This window comes from Passer montanus, unplaced genomic scaffold (genome assembly GCF_014805655.1).
Source record: "Passer montanus isolate IOZ18808 unplaced genomic scaffold, ASM1480565v1 scaffold109, whole genome shotgun sequence".
Lineage (NCBI taxonomy): Eukaryota > Metazoa > Chordata > Aves > Passeriformes > Passeridae > Passer > Passer montanus.
In genome coordinates, this window is record NW_024357502.1 from 2,061,164 (window position 1) to 2,085,505 (window position 24,342).

Here is a 24,342-nt window from a genome sequence, read left to right on the forward strand (position 1 = left end):
GCACCGAAAGCTGAAGTGTCCTGAGGTGGGCACACAGCACACAGGGCACTGGTGGGCACTGCTGGCACTGGGAGCAGTGGGATCTCCCCATTCCCAGGCACCCTGGTCCTGCAGGCAGCAGTTTTTGGGGGAATGAGGGCTGTGCTGGGGTCTCTCTGTGTTGTACTTGCTGGGAATGCCCAAGGAAGGCAGGAATGATGAATGTGACTCCATGTTCTCAGAAGGCTAATTTATTACTTTATGATCTATATTATATTAAAGAATGCTAAACTATACTAAAGAATACAGAAAGAATACTTACAGAAGGCTAAAAAGATAATAATGAAATTATTATATGAAATATAATGAAATATTGAATAATATAGAATGAAAATAACAATGAATAATGAAATAATGAAATAATTTCATTAATAATGAAAATAATGAATATATGAATGAATGAAATAATAATAATGAAAAGAATGAAATAATGAAAACTCGTGACTCTCTCCAGAGTCTGACAAGCTTGGCCCTGATTGGCCAAAGAGTGAAAACAACTCCCAGCAGAATCCAGTGAAACAATCACCTGTGGGTAAACAATCTCCAAACACATTCCACATGAGCACAGCACAGGAGAAGCAAATGAGATAAGAATTGTTTTCCTTTTCCTGAGGCTTCTCAGCTTCCCAGGAGAAAAATCCTGGGGGAAGGGATTTTTTAGGGAATGTGAATGCCACGCCTGTGTCCCCTCCCACTGGCAGCGTGTGCTGCTGTCCCTGTGTCCCCAGGGACTGTCACACTCGCCGTGCCCCACTGTGGGGTTTGAGCCCCGCTGTCCTCGCCGCTTCCATCCCTTCCCAGAGTCCCATCCCTGGCTCCAGGTGCCCCAGAACATCACACCCAGCACCTGCCTCTCCCTCCTGTGTGAGGAGCACATTCCCAGCTCAGAGTGCTCCTGAGAAATTGCAGGAGAAATTAATTACCCAGCTTGTTTGCAAACAGCCCTGTGAGTGGGTTTGCCTGGAGCAGAGGCATCCCCGAGGACATTTAGCGATTTTATAGAGCTTCCCTTTATCTCAGCAATCTCAGCATGCAATAACACGGGCTCCTCAGATCCTCTAAGTGCCCTGAGCCTGCTGCAATTTGTCCAGGCTGTAATCGGCAGGAATTGGGCTGTAATTGCTGCAGATTGCTGGGTCTGGGATTGCCTGTGCTGCTGCTGGGGCCGGACAAGCAGCGCCTGCAGCTCCTGTCAGGAGCTCAGATTGCTGCAAGGATGACTGAGAGCCCCGTCCTCCACCTTGGGACACCTCCCTGTGTCCCCTCAGTGCCCCAGTGACATTTTGGTGACGTCTGTCCCTCGCTGCTTCCTCCTTGCTGCTTCCTCTGGCTGCTTCTGCTTTTCAGCCATCACTGACAGTGGCAACACTTTCCCTGCCAGTGCTCATTGTCCCCTGGCTTTTGAGGCCAAATTTTGGACAGGGCTTGAAGCAACCCACGGCAGGGGGTGGGACTGGATGGGTTTCAAAGGCCCTCCCAGCCCAAACCAGTCCATAATTCCAGGATTTCCTTTCATAGCTGGTGGCAGGATAATTTTTCCTGCCAGTGCTTGGTGTCAGTGTGGGGGAATTGCCTCAAGCAGTGCCCATTCCTGCGATCACACCTCAGCTTTGCAGTTTTTCCTGCAGCTTTGCGCATCCCATGGCCAAAATCCCCTCGTTCAGTTCGCTCTGGTCCAGCTGGTGAGGGGGATGGAGGGCTCAGGAGGCTCCTGCTCAAGTGGGACGGGGCTGAACTGCCTTGGGAGGGTTTTGGGCTGTGGAATCATGGAAAAGAGGCTTTTTTAAAAAAGAAAAATTGAATTTTGTGAGTGGGTCTGTGGACGTGGTGGGGCAGTGGCTGTGGCAGTGCCAGGGCTCACCCCTAGATCCAGCCATGGATCCAAACGTTGATGGATGAGCATAAAGAATTGGGATGGTGCCTTGGTTTGGAAAGCCAGGTGTGTGCTAAGGAAGGCAGGAGCCTCCCCTGAAATGGAAACTGCAAACCCCCTCCCTCTGAATTGTTATAAATTTGAAATTAAGGGGCTCTCAGACAGAGATACGGGAGCAGGAATAACAGTTCTTTACTAGGGAAGAAAATAAAAATAAAATAAACAATGCAGTAAATCAAAATAACACTGCCAGAGTGAGAGCAGGAGCTGAGCCCTGTGGGTCAGGGTGGTGGCACAGTCCCATCCCATGGGGGCTCAGCCCTCCTGCAGTGCCAGCTGTGCTTCTGCTGGAGCAGGGATCCTGCACAAGGCTGCAGTTTTCCTCTGCAGCTCCAGTGGAAGAGGCAGCTGTTCCTCTGGAGATCCAGTGGAAAGGCTGTGCTGGTGTCCCAAAAATCTCATATTCCATCGAGGTAGGAATGCTTGGCTCCTCACCCTGGGCAGAGCATCTCCCAGTGGGATACTGGAATTTTATCAGCCATGCAGGGACACTCACTGGCCATGAACAGAAGATAATGAATAATTAATGGCCCATTAACAGGTGATAATTACTAATCAATGACCCATTTACAGAAGAGATGTCCTGGAGGGAGGATTGGTTGTGGAAGAGATAAAGAAAAGTGCCCAATGAACAGAAGAGAACTGCCCCAGCTCTGACAGATGGGAATAGAACACACATTGCCTTGCAATCCAGGACAGAGGCCAGGGAAGGTGTGTGGGGTGGCATTCACATTCTCTGAAAAAATCCCTTCCCCCAGGGTTTTTCTTCTGTGAAGCTGATAAGCCTCAGAGAAAAGGAAAACAATTCTTATCTCATTTGCTTCTCCTGTGCTGTGCTCATGTGGAATGTGTTTGGAGATTGTTTACCCACAGGTGATTGTTTCACTGGGTTCTGCTGGGAGTTGTTTTCACTCTTTGGCCAACCAGGGCCAAGCTGTGTCAGACTCTGGAGAGAGTCACCACTTTCATTATTAATTTTTTAGCATTCTGAAGTATCCTTCCTGTATTCTTTAGTATAGTTTAGCATTCTTTAAGATAATATATATTATAAAGTAATAAATTATCCTTCTGAGAACATGGAGTCAGATTCACCATTGCTGCCTCCTTGGGCACTCCCAGCAAATCCAGTAGTGTGGCGTGGTGGCAGTGAGGTGACAGCACCGTGGCTCTGGCCGTTGCAGGCTCTACGAGGGGAAGGAGGTGGCCGAGTTCCAGCGCTCCCTGCAGCGCTTCTTCCTCGCCCTCAACCAGCTGATGGAGTCCCCGCTGGAGGGTCCCACCCTGCTCTCCCAGGTAGGGATGGGGGGCCCTGGCAGGGCTCAGCTGGGCTCTGGGGTGGCAGGGAGGGTGCCCAGGCCAGCCACTGGCTGTGCCCATGCTGGGTGACGCTGTGTCACTGTATTTTTGGGGTGACACTGTCCATCTGTGTGCAAATCTCAGGAGGAGCTGCCACCCTGTGCGCTGTCTTGCTGTCCCCAGGGTCCCCTTTGTGTCCCCTGAGACCCCTCAGAGTCCCTCTTGTGTCCCCTGAGACCCCTCAGAGTCCCCCTCAGTGTCCCCTGAGACCCCTCAGAGTCCCCCCTTGTGTACCCTGAGACCCCTCAGAGTCCCCCTTGTGTCCCCTGAGACCCCTCAGAGTCCCCTGAGACCCCTCAGGGTCCCCCCTCGTGTACCCTGAGACCCCTCAGGGTCCCCTGAGACCCCTCAGAGTCCCCCTTGTGTCCCCTGAGACCCCTCAGAGTCCCCCCTTGTGTCCCCTGACACCCCTCAGAGTCCTCCTCGTGTACCCTGAGACCCCTCATGGTCCCCTGAGACCACTCAGAGTCCCCCTCAGGGTCCCCCTTCGTGTCCCCTGAGACCCCTCATGTCCCCTGAGACCCCTCAGAGTCTCCCTTGTGTCCCCTGAGACCCCTCAGGGTCCCCCCTCGTGTACCCTGAGACCCCTCAGGGTCCCCCTCGTGCACCCTGAGCCCCCTCACTGCTCTGGGGCTGTGCTGTGGGTCTGGGTCAGCAGCTCTGTCCTGGCGTCCCCTGAGACCCCTCAGAGTCCCCCCTTGTGTCCCCTGACACCCCTCAGAGTCCTCCTCGTGTACCCTGAGACCCCTCATGGTCCCCTGAGACCACTCAGAGTCCCCCTCAGGGTCCCCCCTCGTGTCCCCTGAGACCCCTCATGTCCCCTGAGACCCCTCAGTGTCCCCTGAGACCCCTCAGGGTCCCCCTCGTGCACCCTGAGCCCCCTCACTGCTCTGGGGCTGTGCTGTGGGTCTGGGTCAGCAGCTCTGTCCTGGCCACCCGTGTGCTGAATTCTGCAGGGGAAAACCTGGGAATTGTTCCTGGGGATTGTCCCCATCCTGAGTGTGGCCTGGCCTCACTCCCTGCATTTGGGACCAGGCTGGCACATTGGGATGCATTTGGGATGGGGCTGCACTCTGCCCCCACAGCCCCCAGAGGGAGGGAGGCTCCAGAGGGGGCTCTGGGAACCTCTCTGGAGGCAGCTCTGTGGTGTCTCTGCAGGGAGCAGCTCTGAAATACCTGCCCTCCATCCTCGAGGACGTGTCTGGGATCTTTGACTCCGCCACTCTGGGGTAGGGTCCCTGTGTCCCCACCAACCCCAGCCCCCTGTCCTGCTCAGCACTGCCACAGCCACCTCTGTCCCCACACCCAGCACAGGGCAAGGGGGTCTGGAATCACCTCCTGATCCCCTTCCCTGTGCAAAAATGGGAGAGTTCTGCTCACTTTTAGCAGCTGCCTGTGCTTGGGCAGGGGCTGGGCCTGGGAGCTCAGCCCCAGCTGGGTTCATTTTGGGATTCAGGCAGGGTTTGCCTGCTGGGTGCCCATTGTGGGACCACCCTGCCCCATCGAGGGGCTCCACCCACCCAGCAGCCCCATCCTGACCAGAAGCTGGAGCTGCTGCTTTATCTCCTCTCCTGGTGGCAGGGCCATGCTGCGGGACTTCGTGGGGAACCTGCTGCCCCAGCGCCTGCTGAAGCAGAAGCTGCAGTCCCTGACTGACATTGCCAGCAGCAAAGCCTTCCAGTCCCACGGTGAGAGGGGTCCTGGGGGCTCTGCCCTGGCCCAGCTCACCCAGAGGCCGTGGCACAGGGTGGGGTGAGCCCCTGAGCAGGGACCCCTCCCCTGCCTCGTGCCCAGGGTGGCTCCTTGTCCCGCTGGGGACAATTCCCTCATGCCTGGGGTGGCTCCTTGTCCAGCTGGGGACAATTCCCTCATGCCCAGAGTGGCTCCTTGTCCAGCTGGGGACAGTTCCCTCATGCCCAGGGTGGCTCCTTGTCCCGCTGGGGACAATTCCCTCATGCTTGGGGTGGCTCCTTGTCCAGCTGGGGACAATTCCCTCATGCCCAGAGTGGCTCCTTGTCCAGCTGGGGACAGTTCCCTCATGCCCAGGGTGGCTCCTTGTCCCGCTGGGGACAATTCCCTCATGCTTGGGGTGGCTCCTTGTCCAGCTGGGGACAATTCCCTCATGCTTGGGGTGGCTCCTTGTCCAGCTGGGGACAATTCCCTCATGCCCAGAGTGGCTCCTTGTCCAGCTGGGGACAGTTCCCTCATGCCCAGGACAATTCCCTCATGCTGGGGGTGGCTCCTTCTCCAGCTGGGGACAATTCCCTCATGTCCGGGACAATTCCCTCATGCCCAGGGTGGCTCCTTGTCCAGCTGGGGACAATTCCCTCATGCCCTGGCCCCCTGTGCCCCCAGAGTGCCGGGAGCTGGTGCTGCAGGCGGCCCTGCCCATCCTGCAGGAGCTGATCCAGGCAGGGGAGGAGGAGGACGCCTGCATCGAGCTGCTCAGCAGCATCCTGGAAGTGCTGTACCAGGCCCAGAAGGTAAAGCAGGAATCAGCTGGGCAGGGACCTGACCAAACCCCTCTGAGGGGGGTTAAGCAGCAGTTCCTGGCCAGGATGGTGTTGGAGTTCACTGGCTGTGGGTGTCACCATCCCAGCAGGGACGTGCCCAGGGTGGGACACAAACCTTGTGGTTCCACCTCAGTGAGTTTGTGGTGGGTTGCCCAAAATCCACATGAGTGGGGACATCATCAGCTCTGCAGAGGAAGGTGAAGGGAGGGAGGAAGAAATTGAGGGAAGGCAGGAATGTGAGGGCACGTTGATAATAAATCGTGAAAGATCTGGAGAGACAGTTTGTGGTATTGGCCAACCAGACCAAGCAGGTTGAGAATGGATTTTCTGGATTTGAATAAATCAAAGAAATGGTATCCAAGCCTGATGCATTGGCCAGGGTCACCCAAACATTGGTTTTTGGTTGACTCACAGGCAGGATCACATTACTTAAGGCAAACAATGAAGTAATAAGGCATGATATGATATTTGATTTAGTTTCATATTTTTCTTTGGTTTCCTTTCTGATTCACGGCACTTTTTCTTTTTGTCTTTTCCCAATTCTATTTTGGGACAGGCCACATGTAATTAAAATTTCAATGGCCTTACACCTCGTATGAAATTCTGTGATTGCCAGTCAGCCCCTGGGCACTATCACACTCCAAAATGAAGAGTGATGGCCCCAAACATGAGGCAGGGACATGGTGGGCCATACCTACCCAAATGTGGCCTGTGTGGGGTGGGCTGGGGCCTTTCCTGGGGGTCTCATCTCTGTTTCTGGTGATTGCAGAGCGCAGAGAAGCTGCGGGCACGGCACAAGCACCGTGGGGACGTGGAGCTGGTGAGTGTCCCTGCAGCACACAATGCCTTGGGAATGCACAGGGCTCTGGCTTTTCAGGAGCCTCCCTCTGTCCCTGCCCTTCCTGGCTGCTCTGGGGTCCCTTTTTGGGGGCCCTTGGGAGGTTCAGGTGTCCCACCTGCAGTGCAGTGGCTGTGGGAGCTGGGTTGGACGCTGTGTCCTGGGAGGGTGAGGTGGTTCTTTAGTCCCCACAGCACCAGGAAGCCCAGGAGCGGGATGGAAAGTTCAGAAATTGTGGTGAAATGTCTAATTAGCTTCTAAACCTGAAATAGCCTTTGTGGAGAGCGTGGTGGGACTCTCTTGGGGGAGGATTCTGCTCTTGTTTCAACCCCATGAGAGTTGAACCCATCTTTACCTGCCCAGCACCATCCTCATCATCCTCAGCTGTCCCCACTGTCCCCAGCCAGGTGGCCACTGTGCAGGGAGGTGTACAGCTCTCTGTGCAGGGCTGAGCTGTACAGGGATCCCAAATTACTTATTTCTGCTGGAGCACACTGCCTTGCTCTGACTCCAGCTCTGGGTCTGGCTCTGTTCCCGTCTCACCACCCCGATGTCACCAGCATCCCTTATTTCTGCTGGAGCACACTGCCTTGCTCTGACTCCAGCTCTGGGTCTGGCTCCGTTCCCGATGTCACCAGCCTTGAAGGAGCCATGCAGGGACATCTCCCACAGCTGGGACGTGCCCTGCCATGGCCCTGCCACCTCTCACCTTGCAGGCACAGGTGAAGAAGCACATCCAGGCCATCCTGGAGCGGCTGCTCCACACGGTCAATCGCCGGCTGATCGTGCTGGACCGGGAGAACCCGCTGAGGGTGAGTGCCTGCGCCGCTGCCCTTGGGGCCACACGGGAGAGCTGGCCCTGCTCTGGGGGCCTGGCTGCGTGTCACCGGCTCTGCTCCTCGCTGGCCATGCTGCCAGCACCCAGCAGGATGGGGTGGATGCCAGGGATGTGCCCAGTGGGATGCAGGGGAAAGCAGGAGCAGGGCTGGAGCAGCCGGAGAGCAGCGGGGGTGGGTGAGGTGCAGGAAAAGCAGTTTTGGGGGCAATGGAGGGTTTGGGCTGCATTATCTGGGTAACAAGCAGCTGAACCGGGGAACTGTCGCAGTTTTACATGCCAAAAACGTGTGAGGAGCACGCTGGGCACGCGCGAAGAGAGGCGGGTCAGAGCTCCACGCGGGGGCTCGGATCTTCTCTGGGGATGTGGTGACAAACCCAGGAGCTGCACCGCGTCTCGGGGTGGGTGTTGAGCTGTGCTGGTGTGCGTTCTGGATGCTCAGGGGGGAATTGCCCTGCTGTGCCATGCCGTACTATGCCATGCCTGTGGGCAGCCATCGGGGTGGGTGTTGAGCTGTGCTGGTGTGCGTTCTGGATGCTCGGAGCGGGGAATTGCCCTGCTGTGCCATGCCGTGCTATGCCATGCCCGCGGGCAGCTGGAGCGGAGGCTCCGCCGCCGGGGCCGTGCGGTGATCCCAGTGCCAGGCTGTGATCCAGCCCTGGAGATGGAGGCGGGGTCGTGCTGGGCTCCATCCTGATTTTACCCCTCGTTCCGGGCTCTGTGAGTCAGGGCTGAAAGCGCCGGGCAGCGATGGAGGCCGGGGGGGTGAGGGTGCAGGGCAGCACGGGGGAGGGATGATGGATGGATGGATGATGGATGGATGGATGGATGGATGGATGGATGGATGGATGGATGGATGGATGGATGGATGGATGGATGGATGGATGGATGGATGGATGGATGGATGGATGGATGGATGGATGGATGGATGGATGGATGGATGGATGGATGGATGGATGGATGGATGGATGGATGGATGGATGGATGGATGGATGGATGGATGGATGGATGGATGGATGGATGGATGGATGGATGGATGGATGGATGGATGGATGGATGGATGGATGGATGGATGGATGGATGGATGGATGGATGGATGGATGGATGGATGGATGGATGGATGGATGGATGGATGGATGGATGGATGGATGGATGGATGGATGGATGGATGGATGGATGGATGGATGGATGAAGGATGGATGGATGGATGATGGATGGATGGAGGGATGGATGATGGATGGATGGATGGATGGATGGATCCTCGGCTGTGCCGTGCTCCTGTGCTGGCTCATGGCTCCACAGCTGCCATCTGTCAGCTCTCCCCGCACAGTCCCTGCCTCAGTCGGTCCCAGACCCTCCAGCTCCAGCTGCTGGGAAGGGCTGAGGGCACCAAAATCCCTGTGCCCGCAGCAGGACAGTCCCTCCACCCACCCCTGTGCCCACTGGGCAAGGAGAGAGTTGTATCCCTGGGCACTGTCCTGGCTGCAGCCCCTGAGCACCAGGGGTGTCCCTGGCACATGGGTGGGGTTTAACACCATGGGCACCAACTGGAGACCTGTGACCACTCCTGCCACCCTCTGTTCCCCCCCGTGGCTGCAGCAGCCATGGCCGGGGGTGGCCAGTGCCTTTGGAGGAGGTGGATGATGAAGCCCACCCTTCCAGCCGGGGTTTTGGGGTCAGGTCTCCTCTCTCCAGGCCGGAGTCTCACAGAGACCATTCCCCAGTGTCTCTGCCCACTGGAAACCCTCGGCGCTCCCAGTTAACCTGTGGGAAGCCATGGGAGGGGTGGCTGAGCAGCCCCCCTGCACTGATTTGAGTCTGGGATAAACTGGGGCGCCTCAGGGAACCCCAAACTGAGGGAAACCCAGGGAAACAGCCGCTGCCCCCTCCTCATTGTCATCCTCCTCCAGAACAGAAGCGCACAGGCGGGAGAGGATGTAACAAAAATAGCGTCTCCTTGGAATTTATTGAATTCTCCTTAAATACAGCCGCTGCTCCCCTCGCCGCTTCCACACCCCAGCTCCCCACCTTCAACGGAATGGTTAAAAATAGAAAAGCTGGTGCTACCCAAACCCTACCGTGGGAGGGAGGGAGGGAAGGGAGGTGGGCAGGGGGTCAGTGCTGGGACGGTGCCCCCCGGGCTCACAGGAACCAGAAGCATTTGCGCCGGGATTTCTTCACGTCCAGCTTCGCTGGCAGCCTCGACACGGGCGACGGCTCCTGCCGGGGCGGTGAGGTGGTCCCCGCCGCCCCCAGCGCCACCCCCGCCGCCCCCAGCGCCGTCGGGGGGGAGCTCGGCCCCGGGTCGCCCTCGATGTGGCTCAGCACCCGCTGGAAGCGACCTTCCTGCTGGCGGAAATCGTGCTCCACGCTGCGGCACGCGGGGCGAGGGCACCGTGTCAGGGGGCAGCGTGGCACGACCTTGTCACAGCTCCCCAGCTGCCACAGCCCCCCGTTTGTCACAGCGCCCCGTTTGCCGCAGCCCCTGGCACCCCCAACACCGCCCCGGGCAGCTCAGTGTCCCCAAGGAGCTCAGTGTCCCCAGCACAGCCCCGGGCAGCTCAGTGTCCCCAACACAGCCCCCGGGCAGCTCAGTGTCCCCAACACCTCCCCAGGGAGCTCAGTGTCCCCAACACAGCCCCAGACAGCTCAGTGTCCCCAACACAGCCCCAGACAGCTCAGTGTCCCCAACACAGCCCTGGGCAGCTCAGTGTCCCCAGGGAGCTCAGTGTCCCCAGCTCAGCCCTGGGCAGCTCAGATTCCACCCAGGCCACGTCCCCAGAGCCGAGCCCTGCTTCGCTCCCGTGGTGGCACAGGGACACGGCCAGACTTCCCGGGGTCACTGCGTACCCCTGTGAGGGGACATCCTGCAGCGTGTGCCACCAGGCAGCCCCTGCCCACCCTCTGTGGGCTGTGAGGGGGGTCTGGGGCTGGATCCCTCCCAAACCAGAGTGTCCCGGCCTCCCTTGTGCCAGAGGGACAGAGCAGTGCCAGCCTGGCCTGGTGGCTTTGGGGTCTTTGGGGTGGGTCCTCCTCAGCTGCCCCATCCTTTTGCTCCATCTTGCTCCATCCTCTACCTCACCCCTCGGCAGTGCTCGGCTTGGTGTGGGGCTGGACACTGCCTGGAAGGGGCCCGGTGCAGAGGCCGGGGGTCTGTGGGACCCCCGTGAGCCCGGTGCCAAGGCCGGGGGTCTGTGGGACCCCCGTGAGCCCGGTGCCAAGGCTGGGGGTCTGTGGGACCCCCGTGAGCCTGGTGCCGAGGCTGGGGGTCTGTGGGACCCCCGTGGGCAAAGAGCCCCCTCACAGGGGCCGTGTGTCCCAGGGCCATGGCTGAGGACAGCGTCGAGGCAGGAATCAGGGTGTCCCTGGTCGGGGTGGGTGACAGGGACTGTGCCACCACAGCTCTCAGCTTTCTGGAGCCCTCAGTGTCCCCACAAGTCCAGGTCCCTGCAGGTGTTGCTGTCCCCTGCAGCCCTTGTTGTGCCCAGAGTGTCCCTGCAGCCCCCAGTGTCCCTGCAGCCCCAGGTGTCCCCGGTGTCCCCACAGTCCCCAGTGTCCCCTCAGCCCCTGCTGTCCCTGCAGCTCCCGGTGTCCCCGCGGCCCTGGTGTCCCCACAGCTCTTGGTGTCTCTGCAACCCCTGGTGTCCCCACAGCCCCTGATGTCTCCACAGCCCCCAGTGTCCCTGCAACCCCCGGTGTCCCTGCAACCCCCGGTGTCACCGCAGCCCCAGGTGTCCCTGCAGCCCCAGGTGTCTCTGCAGCCTCTGGTGTCCCCACAGCTCTTGGTGTCCCTGCAACCCCCGGTGTCCCGGTGTCCCCACAGTCCCCAGTGTCCCCTCAGCCCCTGCTGTCCCTGCAGCTCCCGGTGTCCCCGCGGCCCTGGTGTCCCCACAGCTCTTGGTGTCCCTGCAACCCCCGGTGTCCCCACAGCCCCTGATGTCTCTGCAGCCCCCAGTGTCTCTGCAGCCCCCGGTGTCCCTGCAGCCCCGGTGTCACCGCAGCCCCCGGTGTCCCTGCAGCCCCTGGTGTCCCTGCAACCTCTGGTGTCCCCTCAGCCCCTGCTGTCCCTGCAGCTCCTGGTGTCCCCACAGCCTCTGGTGTCCCTGCAGCCTCTGGTGTCCCCACAGCCCCCGGTGTCACCACAGTCCCCGCTGTCCCCACAGCCTCTGGTGTCCCTGCAGCCCCCCGTGTCCCCGCAGCCCCTGGTGTTCCCACATCCTCTGGCGTCCCCGCAGCCCCCGGTGTCCCCGCTGTCCCCGCAGCACCCTGCGGTGCGGGCTGGCTGCCGGCAGCCGCGTGCTGCGATGTTCCCTCTCGCGGAAAACGCGTCAATCTCCTCGCTCCAGCCACGTCCCATCGCATCAGCGAGGTGCCACCGAGCGTGCCCGGGGACGCACACGTGGCACTGCCACCCCGCACACGGGGAGCGCCCCACCAGCCCCCCGGCGTGCTGACACCTCCTGTCACCTCCCCTCGAGAGGACAAGGAGCGTCCCAGCCATTTCTAGAGAACAGGGTGCAGACCATGATGGGGGGACAGCACACAGAGCGGCCTCAGCTCCCCTGCAGTGACACAGGGAAGGGTTGGCACCGCTGTGGGACAGGGCCAGGCAGCTCTGGTCCCCTCCACGGGCCATCCCTGGGGTCTGCTGCTGGGGGTGCTGCCCCTGCTCCCTCACCCTGTGTCCCCCCGGAGCCTCTCCTCACCCCACAGTGAAAGCCACAGGCAGTCCCCAGCAGGATCCCGGCCATTCCGGGGAGCCACCTCCCCCAGATGTGACATCTGTGCCGCTGCCACGCTGCCTGGAGACAGGCTCGTCAGCCCTAATTAGCCTGAAGTCCCCCAAGAGCTGCAGGAGGGAGCGTGGAGCAAGTGTGTGTGGGGAGCAGGAGCTGCCACTGAGCACAGGGAGACGAGGGGACACGAGGGGACCCCAGTGCTCACAGAGCATGGCAGGGCAGTGGCACACGTGCAGCACAGAGCATGGCTTGGGACCAGCTCACCATGTCCCGCACGTCCCAGTGCGAACAGCATCAGCCTAATTAACAACAAATCGGGAACACACCTGGCCAGCCACCTGCCCTGCAGAGGGGACGGCCAGAGGGACAGAAGGACACCCAGGGGTGCCTGGAAGGGCAGAAAGCTTTAGCAAAACTGCAAGCCTCCCAATTCCCCCAAAGATGATGCTGGGAGGGCACGAGATGCCTTTTCCCACGCCCAGATGGGATCTGAGGAGGGAATGCAGCAGAGGAGGGACTTCCACGCCCTGGCCCAGAGCCCACGTGGGGAGCAGAGCCCAGGCCCTGTGTTCCCACACCACAGCGAGGGGCAGGAGCCCATCTGCAGCATCTGTGCAGAGCTGGCACGGGGACAGCAGCATGCAGCCTGGATTGGGAGCGAGCCCACGCAGCAGCCGCTAGCGAGGCTTCCCCCATTGATCGCTGCTGCAGGAGAGAAATGGGCTCTCTCTGCCGTGCTGCCAGAGCAGCCCCCTTCCAGACGCTGCTCCTCCATGGAGATCACCCCGGCTGATCCTGGTTTGCAGGGAGGGAGGGACAGATCCAGCCCAAGTGACAGCGCAGACACCCAAAAGTGCCCTGAGAGTGGTGTCCCCAACACGGGGACGGGGTGCGGGCTTGGCTGTCCCTCCCTGCTGCCTCACGGCCGGTGGAGAATTCCGGGAGCGCAGGGAGGCAGAGCCCGCGGGGAGCTGGGAGCCAGGGCTGGCCCTCACCTGTAGATGATGCAGGCACAGTCCCGGCAGGTCCCGCAGTTGGCGATGTCCTGCCCGGTCCGGTACGAGTGTCGCCTGTGGCAGAGAAGCGCCGTGAGCCTGGAGAGCTGCTCTGGGTCTGCCGGCGTCCTCTGCTGCCCCCGGCCCCACCCAGCAGCCAGGAATCTCCTCTCTGGATCCCAGCTCCTTTTCTCCCTGGCATTCAGACCCTCTGCTCCCTGTATCTCCTCCTGAATCCCAGCTCCTCTTCCTCTCTGGGATCCATCCCCTCTCCTCCCTGGGATCCATCTCTTCTCCTCTCTGGGATCCATCCCCTCTCCTCCCTGGGATCCATCCCCTCTCCTCCCTGGATCCCAGCCCCTCTCCTCCCTGCGATCCCAGTTAACACCAAGCCAGGTGCCTCTCTGATGGGAGCACACCAGTGGCACCTCCAAACCCTTCCCTCTGTGTCCTCCCCTCCCCTCCCATCCCAATCCTCATCCCAAGGCTCCCCACACACGGTGCCATGGGGGGAGCACAAGGCACATGGTGCTGCCCTGGCACAGCAGTGCCCTGGCAGATGGGCACAGGGAGATGCTCCAGACTAATCTCCAGCCTACGCCAGGCTCGGAATTTATCTTTTTGATGTTTTTGTACCAGAGCATCCTTCTCCTCCTCCAGGAAGGTGCACAGGGCTTGGATTAAGCTGATTCCTGCCCAGGCTCAGCTCATGCTGCTCCATCCTCCCCCCTCTCCACAGAAGGGTCTTCACCCCACATGTCACTGCTGCTGCTGCCAGACCCCAACCCTGAGACCCCCCAATCCCAAGAGCTGTATTGGGGTGCTCCTGCACCCCAGCACTGCTGATCCCTGCTCTGTCCAAAAGGAGCCCTGTGGGTGCTGTTGATCCTTTGGGACCCCTTCTTCCTGTCCCCATTGCCCTTTCAGGGCTGTGGACTTCGGGGGCACAGCTGGCAGAACATGTCCCACACCCACATCACACTTTCCTGTTGAAATCTTCCTCCTGTCACTTGACCTTGACCACAGTTGTTCTCAGCCCTCAGAAACTGGGTCTGCTAATGCACCAAATTACACATTGCAATGGGGATTTATGCTGCCAGCACCTGAATTAGATCATGAGGCCCTTTATACATTTATATATATGTGTGTGGTACGTAAATGTGAGTGTGCCTGAGGCTCTGGCGCTGTACAACAGCCCCCCTCTGCTGGGAGAGCTCATCCTGGGGAGTCTTTCATGTATTTTATATATAATTTTTTTTGTGGGATGTTGCTGGTGGTCGCTGCCAGGATGTCTCAGGGCTGGTGGCCCTGCGCTGGTGTGCAGTGGGCACCTGGGATTTGACCTGTGGCAAACGGGGCTCTGCTGTTCTGCAGCAGATAATGTTTGATGGGATTTCCTATCCCTGGATTTCCTACCTCTGGGGGTCTTGTTTGCTTATTTGGCTGTAACAGTAAATTAAGTTGAGGTCTTAATTAAGGTGTCCCAGACCCCTGAGGGGCTGACAGTGCTCCAGGGGTGGCACAGGGGCAATGGGGACAACATTCCCTGTGCTTCACTCACAGTCAAAACCATCTGATTTAATGGTTAATCACAGCAATCCTGGCCATCAGGAACAAGCCCCAGAGATTTTACAGGAGGGCGCCAGGCCTGGCACCTCTTGGGGGTTTGTTGGTTGCCCTCATGTGAGATGAGTTTGGACCATTTCAGCTCAAGGCCGTGGTGGGCTGAGCCAGAACACCTTCCTCCATTTGGCAAACCTGCCTGGGAGGCCAAGGAGTGCTGGCCTGGGGAGCTCCCTGCCCCTGGGAGCAGGCCCTGGGCAGGGCAGGATGGGGGTGCTGGGCATGCCCCACACCCATCGCGGGGGCACCAGCCATGGATCTGTGCCAAAGATGGAGCAGGGATGTGGTGTCTGGCTAAAGCCTGTCGTTGGGATGCGACATTCTAGATCCCTTCTCCCCATGACCAATGGTGAAATCATCATCAGCAGAGCCAGGCAGGAACCCAGCACCCCTCATCCCCCATCCCTGGGCACCATGGGCACGTGAGACCTCGCACCAAGACCCAGAGCTGCATCCACATGGACAGCAGCTCTGAGTTTCTCAGAGGGAAACACCCTAAGCAGGCAGCGGCATCCAAATCTCTGTCAGGGTCCCCGGCCCCCGGGGCATCATCCCTTCATCCCCCAATGTGTCCCCTCCTACTCACCCATCCCGCTGCGCCTCCTTCTTCTCCAGGTCCTGGATGACGTCCAGCAGCACCCGGATGGTTTGCTGGCTGGTCTCCAGCACCCCTTCCAGGGACTGCAGCTGGGAATGCAGGTCCCCCTGCTCCCCGGGCCCCCGGGGGCTCTCTCCCTGAGATGTCCGGGCGTCCTCAGCCCTCGCTGGTGCTGCCACCGGCCCCTTGGCCACCACCACCAGCTGCAGAAGGTCCTGCACGTGGTGCCGCGTGTCCGGGGGCTGTCCGTGCCGGGGGGTGTCCCCTCGTGTCCCCGCGCCGGGGCCCTGCGGGGCCGTGCCCGGCGGCTCCCTGTGCCCCTCGGCTCCTGCCGGGGGGGCGCAGCGGGCAGCGGGGCACCCGGCCGCGCCCTGGTAAGGGGGAGGGGGGTCCCTGGGTGGTGGCGGCGGGGGCGTGCGGCGCGCCCTGGCCGCGGTGGGGTCGTGGCCGGGGAGGCTGCCGGGGGGCACGGCCGCTCCCGGGCACCGGGCGCTCGCCGCGGCGGGCGCTGCCGCATCCTCCGCCACATCGCAGACGCTCTTGCTGCGGGGCTGCGGGGCCGGGAAGGGCTTCTGGAGGCTGGGGGAGGTCTGGATGGCGGTGCTCATGCACGCCTTCCTGGGCATGGGCAGCGTCAGCGAGCCCGGCTGCGCCTGGGGCCAGCTGCGCCGCGAGGCACGGAGAGCCGCCGGCTCAGGGGGGTCCCTGGGGGGCGGCGAGGCACGTGCGGTGTTGGGGCCGGGGCCGGGCCCGGGCGGGGGGCTGTCCGCCCGCCCCGCGCCGGCCTCCACCAGGTCCTTGAAGCGGACCTGCTGCGTGCGGTTGCGCCGGCGCTTGAGGCGGCTCTCGATGTCGGGCGAGTCGCGGTTGAGCAGCACCGAGCGCACCGTCATGGCTTTCTCCTGGCTGCCCTCGCCGGCGGGGGCCGGGCCGGGCACGGGCTCGCGGCTGACCATGGCTCAGGGCCGCGGGGTGCTGCGGCAGTCCCCGGAGCTGCTGGGGCGGCGGGCGGCCTCATCCCCTCATCCCTCACCGGGGGGTGCTGGGCGGGAGGTGGGCGAGGGGCCGCCGGGCATGCTGCCCGCCGCCCGGCCCTACAGCCCCGGGCACGCCGCCCCGACAGCCGCGCCCGGCACCGCGGCTCCCCGCCGGCGCCCGCAGCCCATCGTCCCGCCGAGCCGAAGGCCGCCCGGGCTCACGGCAGCCCGCTGAGGGCCGCCCGGTGCCGGCCGTGCCCGCCCATGGCTCCCGGACCTGCGGGGACAAAGAGAGGTGCGTCAGAGCCGGGCACGCCACCGCGGCCCCGAGGACACGAGTGTCCCGGCCTCTCCCACCTCGGCTCCCTCCCAGCCCACCATCACCAAACGCGAAGAGACAGGCTTTGATCTGCGGCGCTGCCTCCTCAGCACAAAAGGGAGAAGGGAAAAGAAAGCCCTTTAGCATAAACACGTTCCGAGTTCACAGCTCAAATCAAGCAGAAGCGGCTGGTAAAAATAGCTCTGCCTCGCCGGGGCTGGTGCCTCGTGTGCGGGGCGCGGGCAGGGCAGGGGCTGCCGTGAGGGACGGACAGATGGACACGGGGCACCCCCCGCACGTGGGACACCCGCCGGGCACGGGCAGCAGCTCCGCGGGGCGTGGGCGCCCATCCGGGGTGACACAGGGGACGTGTCACGGGTGGCTGTGGCCGGACTGGGCTGCGGGCTTTGGGGAGCAGCTCTGTGAGCAGAGGTGACACGGTGGCTTGGGGACACGTGGAGGCAGCAGGAGGGAGAGCCTTCAGCGAGGCCGGGGGATGTCGCTGACACCAGCAGCACCCCCGGCGGCACCGGGGCAGGGCCCGGTCACAGAGGGGATTGTATCCCCGTCCCTGCCATCCTCCTGGTCCCCGTTGTCCCCGTCCCCGCCATCGTTCCCGCACGGCTCTGCAGGGCTCATCCTCCCCACAGCTGCCCTGCCCCAGGCACACCCCCAGCAGCCACCCCCGTGCCCCTGGGCCCGTCACACTGCCCGGGCACACCGGGAGCCCTGCTGGAGTGTCCCGGGGTGCAGGGGAGGCCGTCGGCTCCTTTTGGGACGCAGCCAAAGCCAGAGATTCCAGCCGCAGCGAGCGGCGGTCCAGCTTTGTTGCGCCACACCGTGTCCCCTGTCCCGCATCCCGGTGCTCCCGCAGTGTCCCCGCACGCCGAGGCGGGAGCCTCGCTGGCTCCGCAGCCCCCCTGCCCTCAGTGCGGACGGACACACGGCTCACACACCCCCGGGTCCCCTCCTTGTCTCTCCTCCTTCCCGCTGGCACCGAGCGCTGACTCAGCAGAGCATCCCGGAGTCCCCGGTGCCGCACGGCCAAACCGGCAGCGCGGCGTGCCGCTGCCCCGGGGCTGCCCCCGCCGGCACCGAGCGCTGCCCCGGCGCAGCCGGGGGCTCTCGGAGCCCACCCCGGCCCCGCCATCCGCACAGCCCGCTCCGCGCTCGTCGGGATGCTGCTCCACGCGCCGCCCGGCGCTTCCCTCGCCGAGCTTGGAGCCGTGCCCAGACACCCGGAGATGTCTGCGAGGCAGGACGAGACGAGGGACGGGACGGGGCTCCTCGTTAGTATGGGCAGCAACAGGCGGAGCAGCGAGCTGCTGCGCCCGGAGCCAGAGGAGCCCGTCCTCGCCTCCTGCACCGCCACATCCCCGGGGCACGGGTACCCGCAGCCGATGTCCGTGCTGTGTGAGCCACCCCTGAGGCCCCGCCACGGCCGTGGGGACACCTCTGTCCTTGTGGCAGAGCCTGGTGTCCCCGGCAAGAGGGCAACGAGGGCAGGGTGACCTGCTGGCCACAGCCCCGCGCTGGAGCAGCTCCAGAGGAGCTGCGTGTGCCAGCCCGCTCCGGAGGGGTCTCTGGGTGCTGGGCACGGCTCCGAGGGCCTGGCACGGGCTAAAAGCAGGGCTAAAAGCAGGGCCAGCCCCGCGATGCTGCGCTGGGGCCCCGGGCGAGCCGCGGCTGACGCAGCGAGGGACGAGGCCGGTCCTCCGCGGACGCAGCAAACGCGGCAGCCGGTCCCCCGCGGACGCAGCAAACGCGGCGCTGCCGCTCGGCGGGGCCTCGCCGGGGCACCCTCGGCCTTCCCGAACCGCCGGCACATCAGAGACGAGCCACAAGGACAAAGGGAAGCCTATAAATTATACATGGAGCAGCTCCGTTTGGGAAATGCTCTGAGGATGTCAAACAGCCGCGCCAGGACCCTCCCACGCATCCCTGCGTTTTCTCTGTGCTGTGTTGGATTTAGTGCATGCCGGCACCTCCGAGCGTGGATAATGAGCCCTGTTTTGGGGCAGGATCTGGATGGTGCAGCCTAGGGTCTGATGGACTCTCCTGGGCTGTCCCTGAACCCCAGGAACCCACTGCTGGTGGCTCCAAAGGACATCTCAGACACACCTGGCACCCAGCACTTCCCAGCCACTCTTCAAACACTTTTTCTGGGCAGTGGTGCTCAGCACCTCAGTTTTGGGGCTGCTGGAGCCCCTCCAAGGTCCTGAGCCCACCACAGCCCCTTCTACCCAGGGCTGGGGTCACTCCTCCCTCCAGGAGAAACCTGTGCAAACCCCCTGAAACCAAAGCAGGAGCTCTGGTGCTCCGCTCTGCCGGACACCGGGATCCTCCTTGGAGTGGTCACTGGACAACCTCAGGAGAGCCCCGTGGGTTGGGACAGGGAGCCACAGAGCCCTGCATGGCCACCTGGGGGATGCAGGTGGGCTGGAAATGGCTTTGGAGCCCGGCTGATCCCCTGTGAAGGAGGGCAGCATGAGGCAGGCACGGAGCACGGGGCTGCGGAGAGCACGGCTCATCAAACCCGTTTGCTGCCGGCCTTGACGAGGCTCCAAGTTTGGTCAGTGGAGGTAAAAGCCTCGGTGGAGCACACTCGGGTTTCTGTGAGGCGTTTGACATTTCCATGAAGAAAGCAGGATGATCCCAAAAGCAAAGTGGCACACGTGAAGTGGGTTAAAACCAGCTCGTTACCATCCCACGGCCCTGAGCACAGAGGGAAACTGAGGAAAGGGAGAAAATGAACAGCAAGGAGGGAAAAAGGCCAGCTCAGAGGCAGGCAAGGGGCATGGAGCAGAGAATGTGCAGGATGGGGCTCTGAGTGGCAGCTCCAAGCTCCGTTCATGGCAGCTGGAAATGCATGTTGGCATGTCAGAGAAGCCACTTCCTTAAAAAGTGAGGCCAGCTGGCACAGGAACAGCTTGGAAAGGTTTTGCACACTGGTGGACCCTCCACCTCAGCAATTTTTTAAGGTCTGAGTGTTTTTCTTCTCTGGTTCCTCTGGGAATTCCAGGCACATGGATAAGGGGAGGCAGCAGGTCACATGGGTGATGTAGAGGTGAAAGCAGGTGATGCCACCGTGACACGCCATGAGTCCTGCTGGATGCTCACACACTTGGGAATGATCTCTCCTCTGCTGAGTGACCCCAGGAGCTGAGGAAACATCAGGAATCTCTTCTCATGGACTCCTCAGAGAGCACTGGGTTTCTCTGGCCACCATGGGTGGTGAATTTTGTGAGTAAGAGGCACTAAACCTGCCGGGTTTGCATCATGGACACATCTCTGATGGTGCAGGGCTGCCCTCAGAGGTCACACCATGCTGTCTGGAAAGTTACCTGCCAGCTTCAGCCCTTTCTCCACCTATCCTCTCCCTCACCCTTGCCAGGAAAGCCGTGGAAGAGGGAAAAACGGAGCAGACACATAAATCTTCTCCTCAGGACACGGGAAGCCGGGAGATGAGATTTATGAGGGAGGAAGTCAGGTTCTCCTGGAACCGCAGAGGAGAGGAGTGAACGACCCAGCTCTGCTCGCAGGGCAGTGCCTTTGTGGGCCAACACATCTGATTTTCCTGATCTGCAGAGGGAGAAAGGTGCTGCATCTGAATTTCTGGATCTCCAGAGGGGAGAGAGGTGCTGCTGGCAGTGGAGAGGGGCAGCACTGGAGGGGCAGGAACCAGGCTCATGACACGTCACAGCAGAGCCTAATCCCTCCTTGGCTCCGGGAGGACTCGAGGCGTTTGTTCTCAGATCAGAGCATGTGTGGGACTCGAGGATGGAGGACTTGGAGCAGCTCCTGGGGCAGCTTGCACACCCCAAATCTGCTTCCTCGCTGAGGCAGCTCCACCACGAAGCCAGCTCATGCCCTGCCCTCATGCTTCTCTTGGAGGCTCTTCCAGAAGCCGGGAGCCTCACAGACCTTCTCATTTCCTGCAGGCACTTAATCACCCGTTCACATCCGACTGTTCTCGTGCCAGCGGAGCGCTTCCGCTCAAGCAGCTCCTCTCCCTCCTCGAAGGAGAGGAGAAGCCCCTTCCCCAGCCACATTCCCAGCGCTCCCTGAGTCCAGCTCGGCTCCTGTCCCCAAGGCCAGCTCTCCGTGTCCCCGAAGGACCTCGCAGTGCCTGACCCTCTCCCTCTCAGCAGCGCTCCAGGCTCTGCTGGAACCCCACTGCGGCTCCCCCAGCACCCCTGGGCTGGCCTGGCCAGGGACACAGGCGCTGTCCCTGCCACCAGGGCGGTGCCTGGGGCGGCTGTGCCCTCCAGCCCTGCACGGAGCATCGCCCCGGGGCGCTGGCATGGGCGCGGGCACGCGGGTCTCACACGAGCGGGGCATCCGCGCTCATCCCTATGTAGGTCACTGGCTGGAGTGGCAACATTAGTCACTCTCCCAGCCACGGGGCCCAGGAGAAGGTTCTGGCACCCGGCCTGGGCGGGGAGCCCCCGCCACCCACCTCCCCACAGTGCCAGCACCCACGGGCGCCCCGCGGGCTCCTCCCTGGGGCCACCGAGGGTCCCGGCTGGCCTGGCCACACGTGCCCGTGGAAGGGAGCCCGCCGGGCGGGGAAGGAGCAGCCACATCCTGCCGAGGTCACTTCCATCGCTCCCCTCCGACTGCGGATGTGCTGCTGCTGCAGATGGAGCCGGGGAGACGCGAGTACAAAGCTCTGCACGAGCCTTCAGAAGCTGCAGAAGCCAAATTATTCCTCTGTCTCCCGTGGATGCTAATACGGCTGTCATGGCAGTGGCGTCTCCGCTCGCTGTGCTACCTGCTGGCGTTCCCACCTCTGTGCCAGGCAGAGCAGCTTTGGTATCGCTGCTTTAACGAGACGTGAAGAGGTGGAGCGACCTGCCTGGGGCAGCACGGGCAGAGCGGGAGCAGCTCGGGAGGAGTTTGTTCCATGTCCCGAGGCTGCCCTGCTCTCATCCAGGGAGGGAGGAGCGGGCGAGCATCCCTGGAGCTGCTGCCGGCACTGGGGATCAGTGCAGGGGAGACCAGCCTGGGAGGAGGAACACCCTGCTCGGCCGCTTCCTTCCCAGTGAATGGGGTACGGGCAGTACCATCCTCCTCCTCCGAGCCCTGTGTGGCTGCACGGAGCTGGGAAGATGCTCGTGATGGAGATCCAGCCCAGAGAGCTCGGCTGGTGCCCAGCACCAAGCCCAGGGCTCCGCTGGCATCCCCGGCACGGGCTGGTCCTGCAGCAGTGGCAGGACAAGGGGAGTGGGACACGGCCCGGAGACTTTGGGCCACGGCAGACCCAGCTCACCTGCAGACCCCCGCAGCCCTGCGCTCTCCAGGGAGGATGTCCCAGCTCTGGAGAAGGGGTTGGGCACCCATCTGGAGCCCAGCTGCCCCAGCGAGCTAAGCAATCCCTGGGCCAGGGGACACGGGGTGACAAGGGCTCCGTGGGCTCCCTCACAGGCCAGAAACGGCATCAGAAAGCCACCAGCTGTCCCCAGAGCACACTGCTGGAAAAAGCTGGGAAGGCTTCACCACCCCACAGTTCCTGCACCGCCCCAGCCGCCCCTGCACACACCGGTCCAGGCTCGGGGGGCTCGGTCCCGGGGGCAGCAGGGACCCCCTGGGGCAGCCCCCGGCCCACCAGCACCCACCAGCCAGGCTGCCGGCAGCCGGCGGCACGGCCTCTGCAGCTGCGGCTCCCAGCACTGGGGACGTCCTTCCAGAATACAAATTCCTGCCTTTAAGAGCATTCTCAATGCCATGGAGCAGCCTGCCCTCCTTTATCTCCGTGCGCTTTAGACAACACTGGCTGCCGGGGGAATTCAGGAATTAGCGAGCGTCTTCCTCTGCCTCGTGCCTCAGTTTCCCCGGCACCAAACAGCCCGGACCATTCGGAGCACCTCCGCAAACAGGCGAGGCAGGCTCTGGTTAGGACCGGAGTGGTGTTGTTAGCAGGGACAGGAACAGACCCGCTCATTATCTGTGGCCTCTGGATGCCACCATGCTATTAAGCAATTACAATAATTATCATTTGTAAAGAAGACAACCTCAGTCCAAAGGAGCTCCTGCGACGAAACCCACCCCGCTCCTCCGAGCGCAACGGGAGGACGGACGCTCCCTGCGGAGCGGGGACACGGGCAAGGGCCGGAGGTGCCATCCCCAGCCCGGCTGTGCCCGAGGGTCACCCCGCTCCTCGGGCAGCGCCGCCGGGAGGGAGCTGTGCCGAGGGGGCCGTTCCCGTACCTCCGGGAAGGGCCGTACCCGCACCCCCGGGAGGTGCCGCACCCCCGGGAGGAGCCGTTCCCGTACCCCCGGGGAAGGGCCGTTCCCGTACCTCCGGGAAGGGCCGTTCCCGTACCCCCGGGGAAGGGCCGTTCCCGTACCCCCGGGAGGTGCCGCACCCCCGGGAGGAGCCGTTCCCGTACCCCGGGAGATGCCAAGCTCGGAGGTCGGAGCTGCCGCTGGCGCTGAGCACGCCGTGCCCCTCAGAGCCAGCGGCTGTCACCGATGTCCCCGTATGTCCCCGCGCTGGCACAGCCGGGCCCGGTGGTTACTCATACGTGTCCACCTCGTGCTCCCGACACGCAGGCGGCTCCGCGGGGACCTCGGCCCCTCTCCGGCCCCGCGGCCGCGGCTCCAGCGGGGTTTGCGTGCGTTCCCGCGGGGCGGATCGGCACCGGAGCACCCGACCCCAGGGTGCGGGACTGCCTGGGGGTCGCTCCCGCCTCCCGGAGCCCCGCGGGCGGACACAAGGCCTCGGGCGCCGGGAGCTGCCGGGAGCAACGTGGGCTGAATCCCTCCAGCCCCGGCCGGCGTCACCGCGGCGCGCGGTACCGAAAGTGACATCCCTGGATCTGCGTGTGCGTGTGTGTCACCCGGCACAGCCCCGGCTGGCGGACGCCTTCCTAACGGAGGGGGAGCGGAGACGAGCCCGCCTGGCCGCTCCCCGGAGCGGCTCCAGCGCGCAGCGACCCAGGCAGCGGCGGGGCCCCGGGCCGGGGCGGGCAGGGCGAGGCTGCGGCACCGCGGCGCGACCCGGGGGTCTTCGGCCCCTCCAACACGGCAGCTCCCACCACGGCTGCACACCGTGTGTCCCCCAGAGACCCCCGCCCCGGTGCGGGGTGCCCAGCGTAGGGGGCTCGGTGCGGGGGGCTCGGGGCTCGGTGCGGGGGGCTCGGCGCACGGTGCCCGCCGTAGGATGCTCGGTGCCCGGTGTCACCGTCCCCGTGCCTCCCGCAGTTCCCCGGGCAGCTCCTGCTCGCCGGGAGCAAAGGAAGGGCGGACAGGGAGGTGCCGCGACCCCCGGGGACACCGAGGATCCCGCTCGCCCGCCCGGCTCGGCTCCTCGCCCCGGCCCCCGCGCATCCCGCGGGCCGAGGGTACCCGCGCCCCCGGGGTCCCTGCACCGCCGCGCAGTCCCGGTTTCGGGGCTCCCCGCAGCGTGTCGCCGCTGCTGGCCCCGGGGTTCCCACGCCCCGGCCGCGAGGTCCCGGTACCGGCCGGCGCCGCAGGGCCGATGCCCGCAGCACCCGGTGCGGCCGCCGCCCCGCTCCCCGGCCGAGCCTGCTCCCCATCCCGCCCGGTACCTGGTGCTCGGCAGCGGCGGCGGC

At 62.8% G+C, this 24,342-nt stretch overlaps 1 protein-coding gene across 2 annotated transcripts in view; it reads left to right on the plus strand.

Moving 5' to 3' along the window:
* LOC120509036 (dedicator of cytokinesis protein 2-like) overlaps positions 1-24,342 on the plus strand; it is a 48,120-nt gene that overhangs the window by 12,955 nt on the left and 10,823 nt on the right. For both annotated transcript variants that reach the window (XM_039723246.1, XM_039723254.1), the window contains exons 23-28: positions 3,154-3,265; positions 4,487-4,557; positions 4,910-5,016; positions 5,684-5,811; positions 6,611-6,661; positions 7,396-7,491. In XM_039723246.1, the coding sequence (XP_039579180.1) occupies positions 3,154-3,265; positions 4,487-4,557; positions 4,910-5,016; positions 5,684-5,811; positions 6,611-6,661; positions 7,396-7,491 (565 nt within the window). The remainder of the gene's footprint in view (positions 1-3,153; positions 3,266-4,486; positions 4,558-4,909; positions 5,017-5,683; positions 5,812-6,610; positions 6,662-7,395; positions 7,492-24,342) is intronic.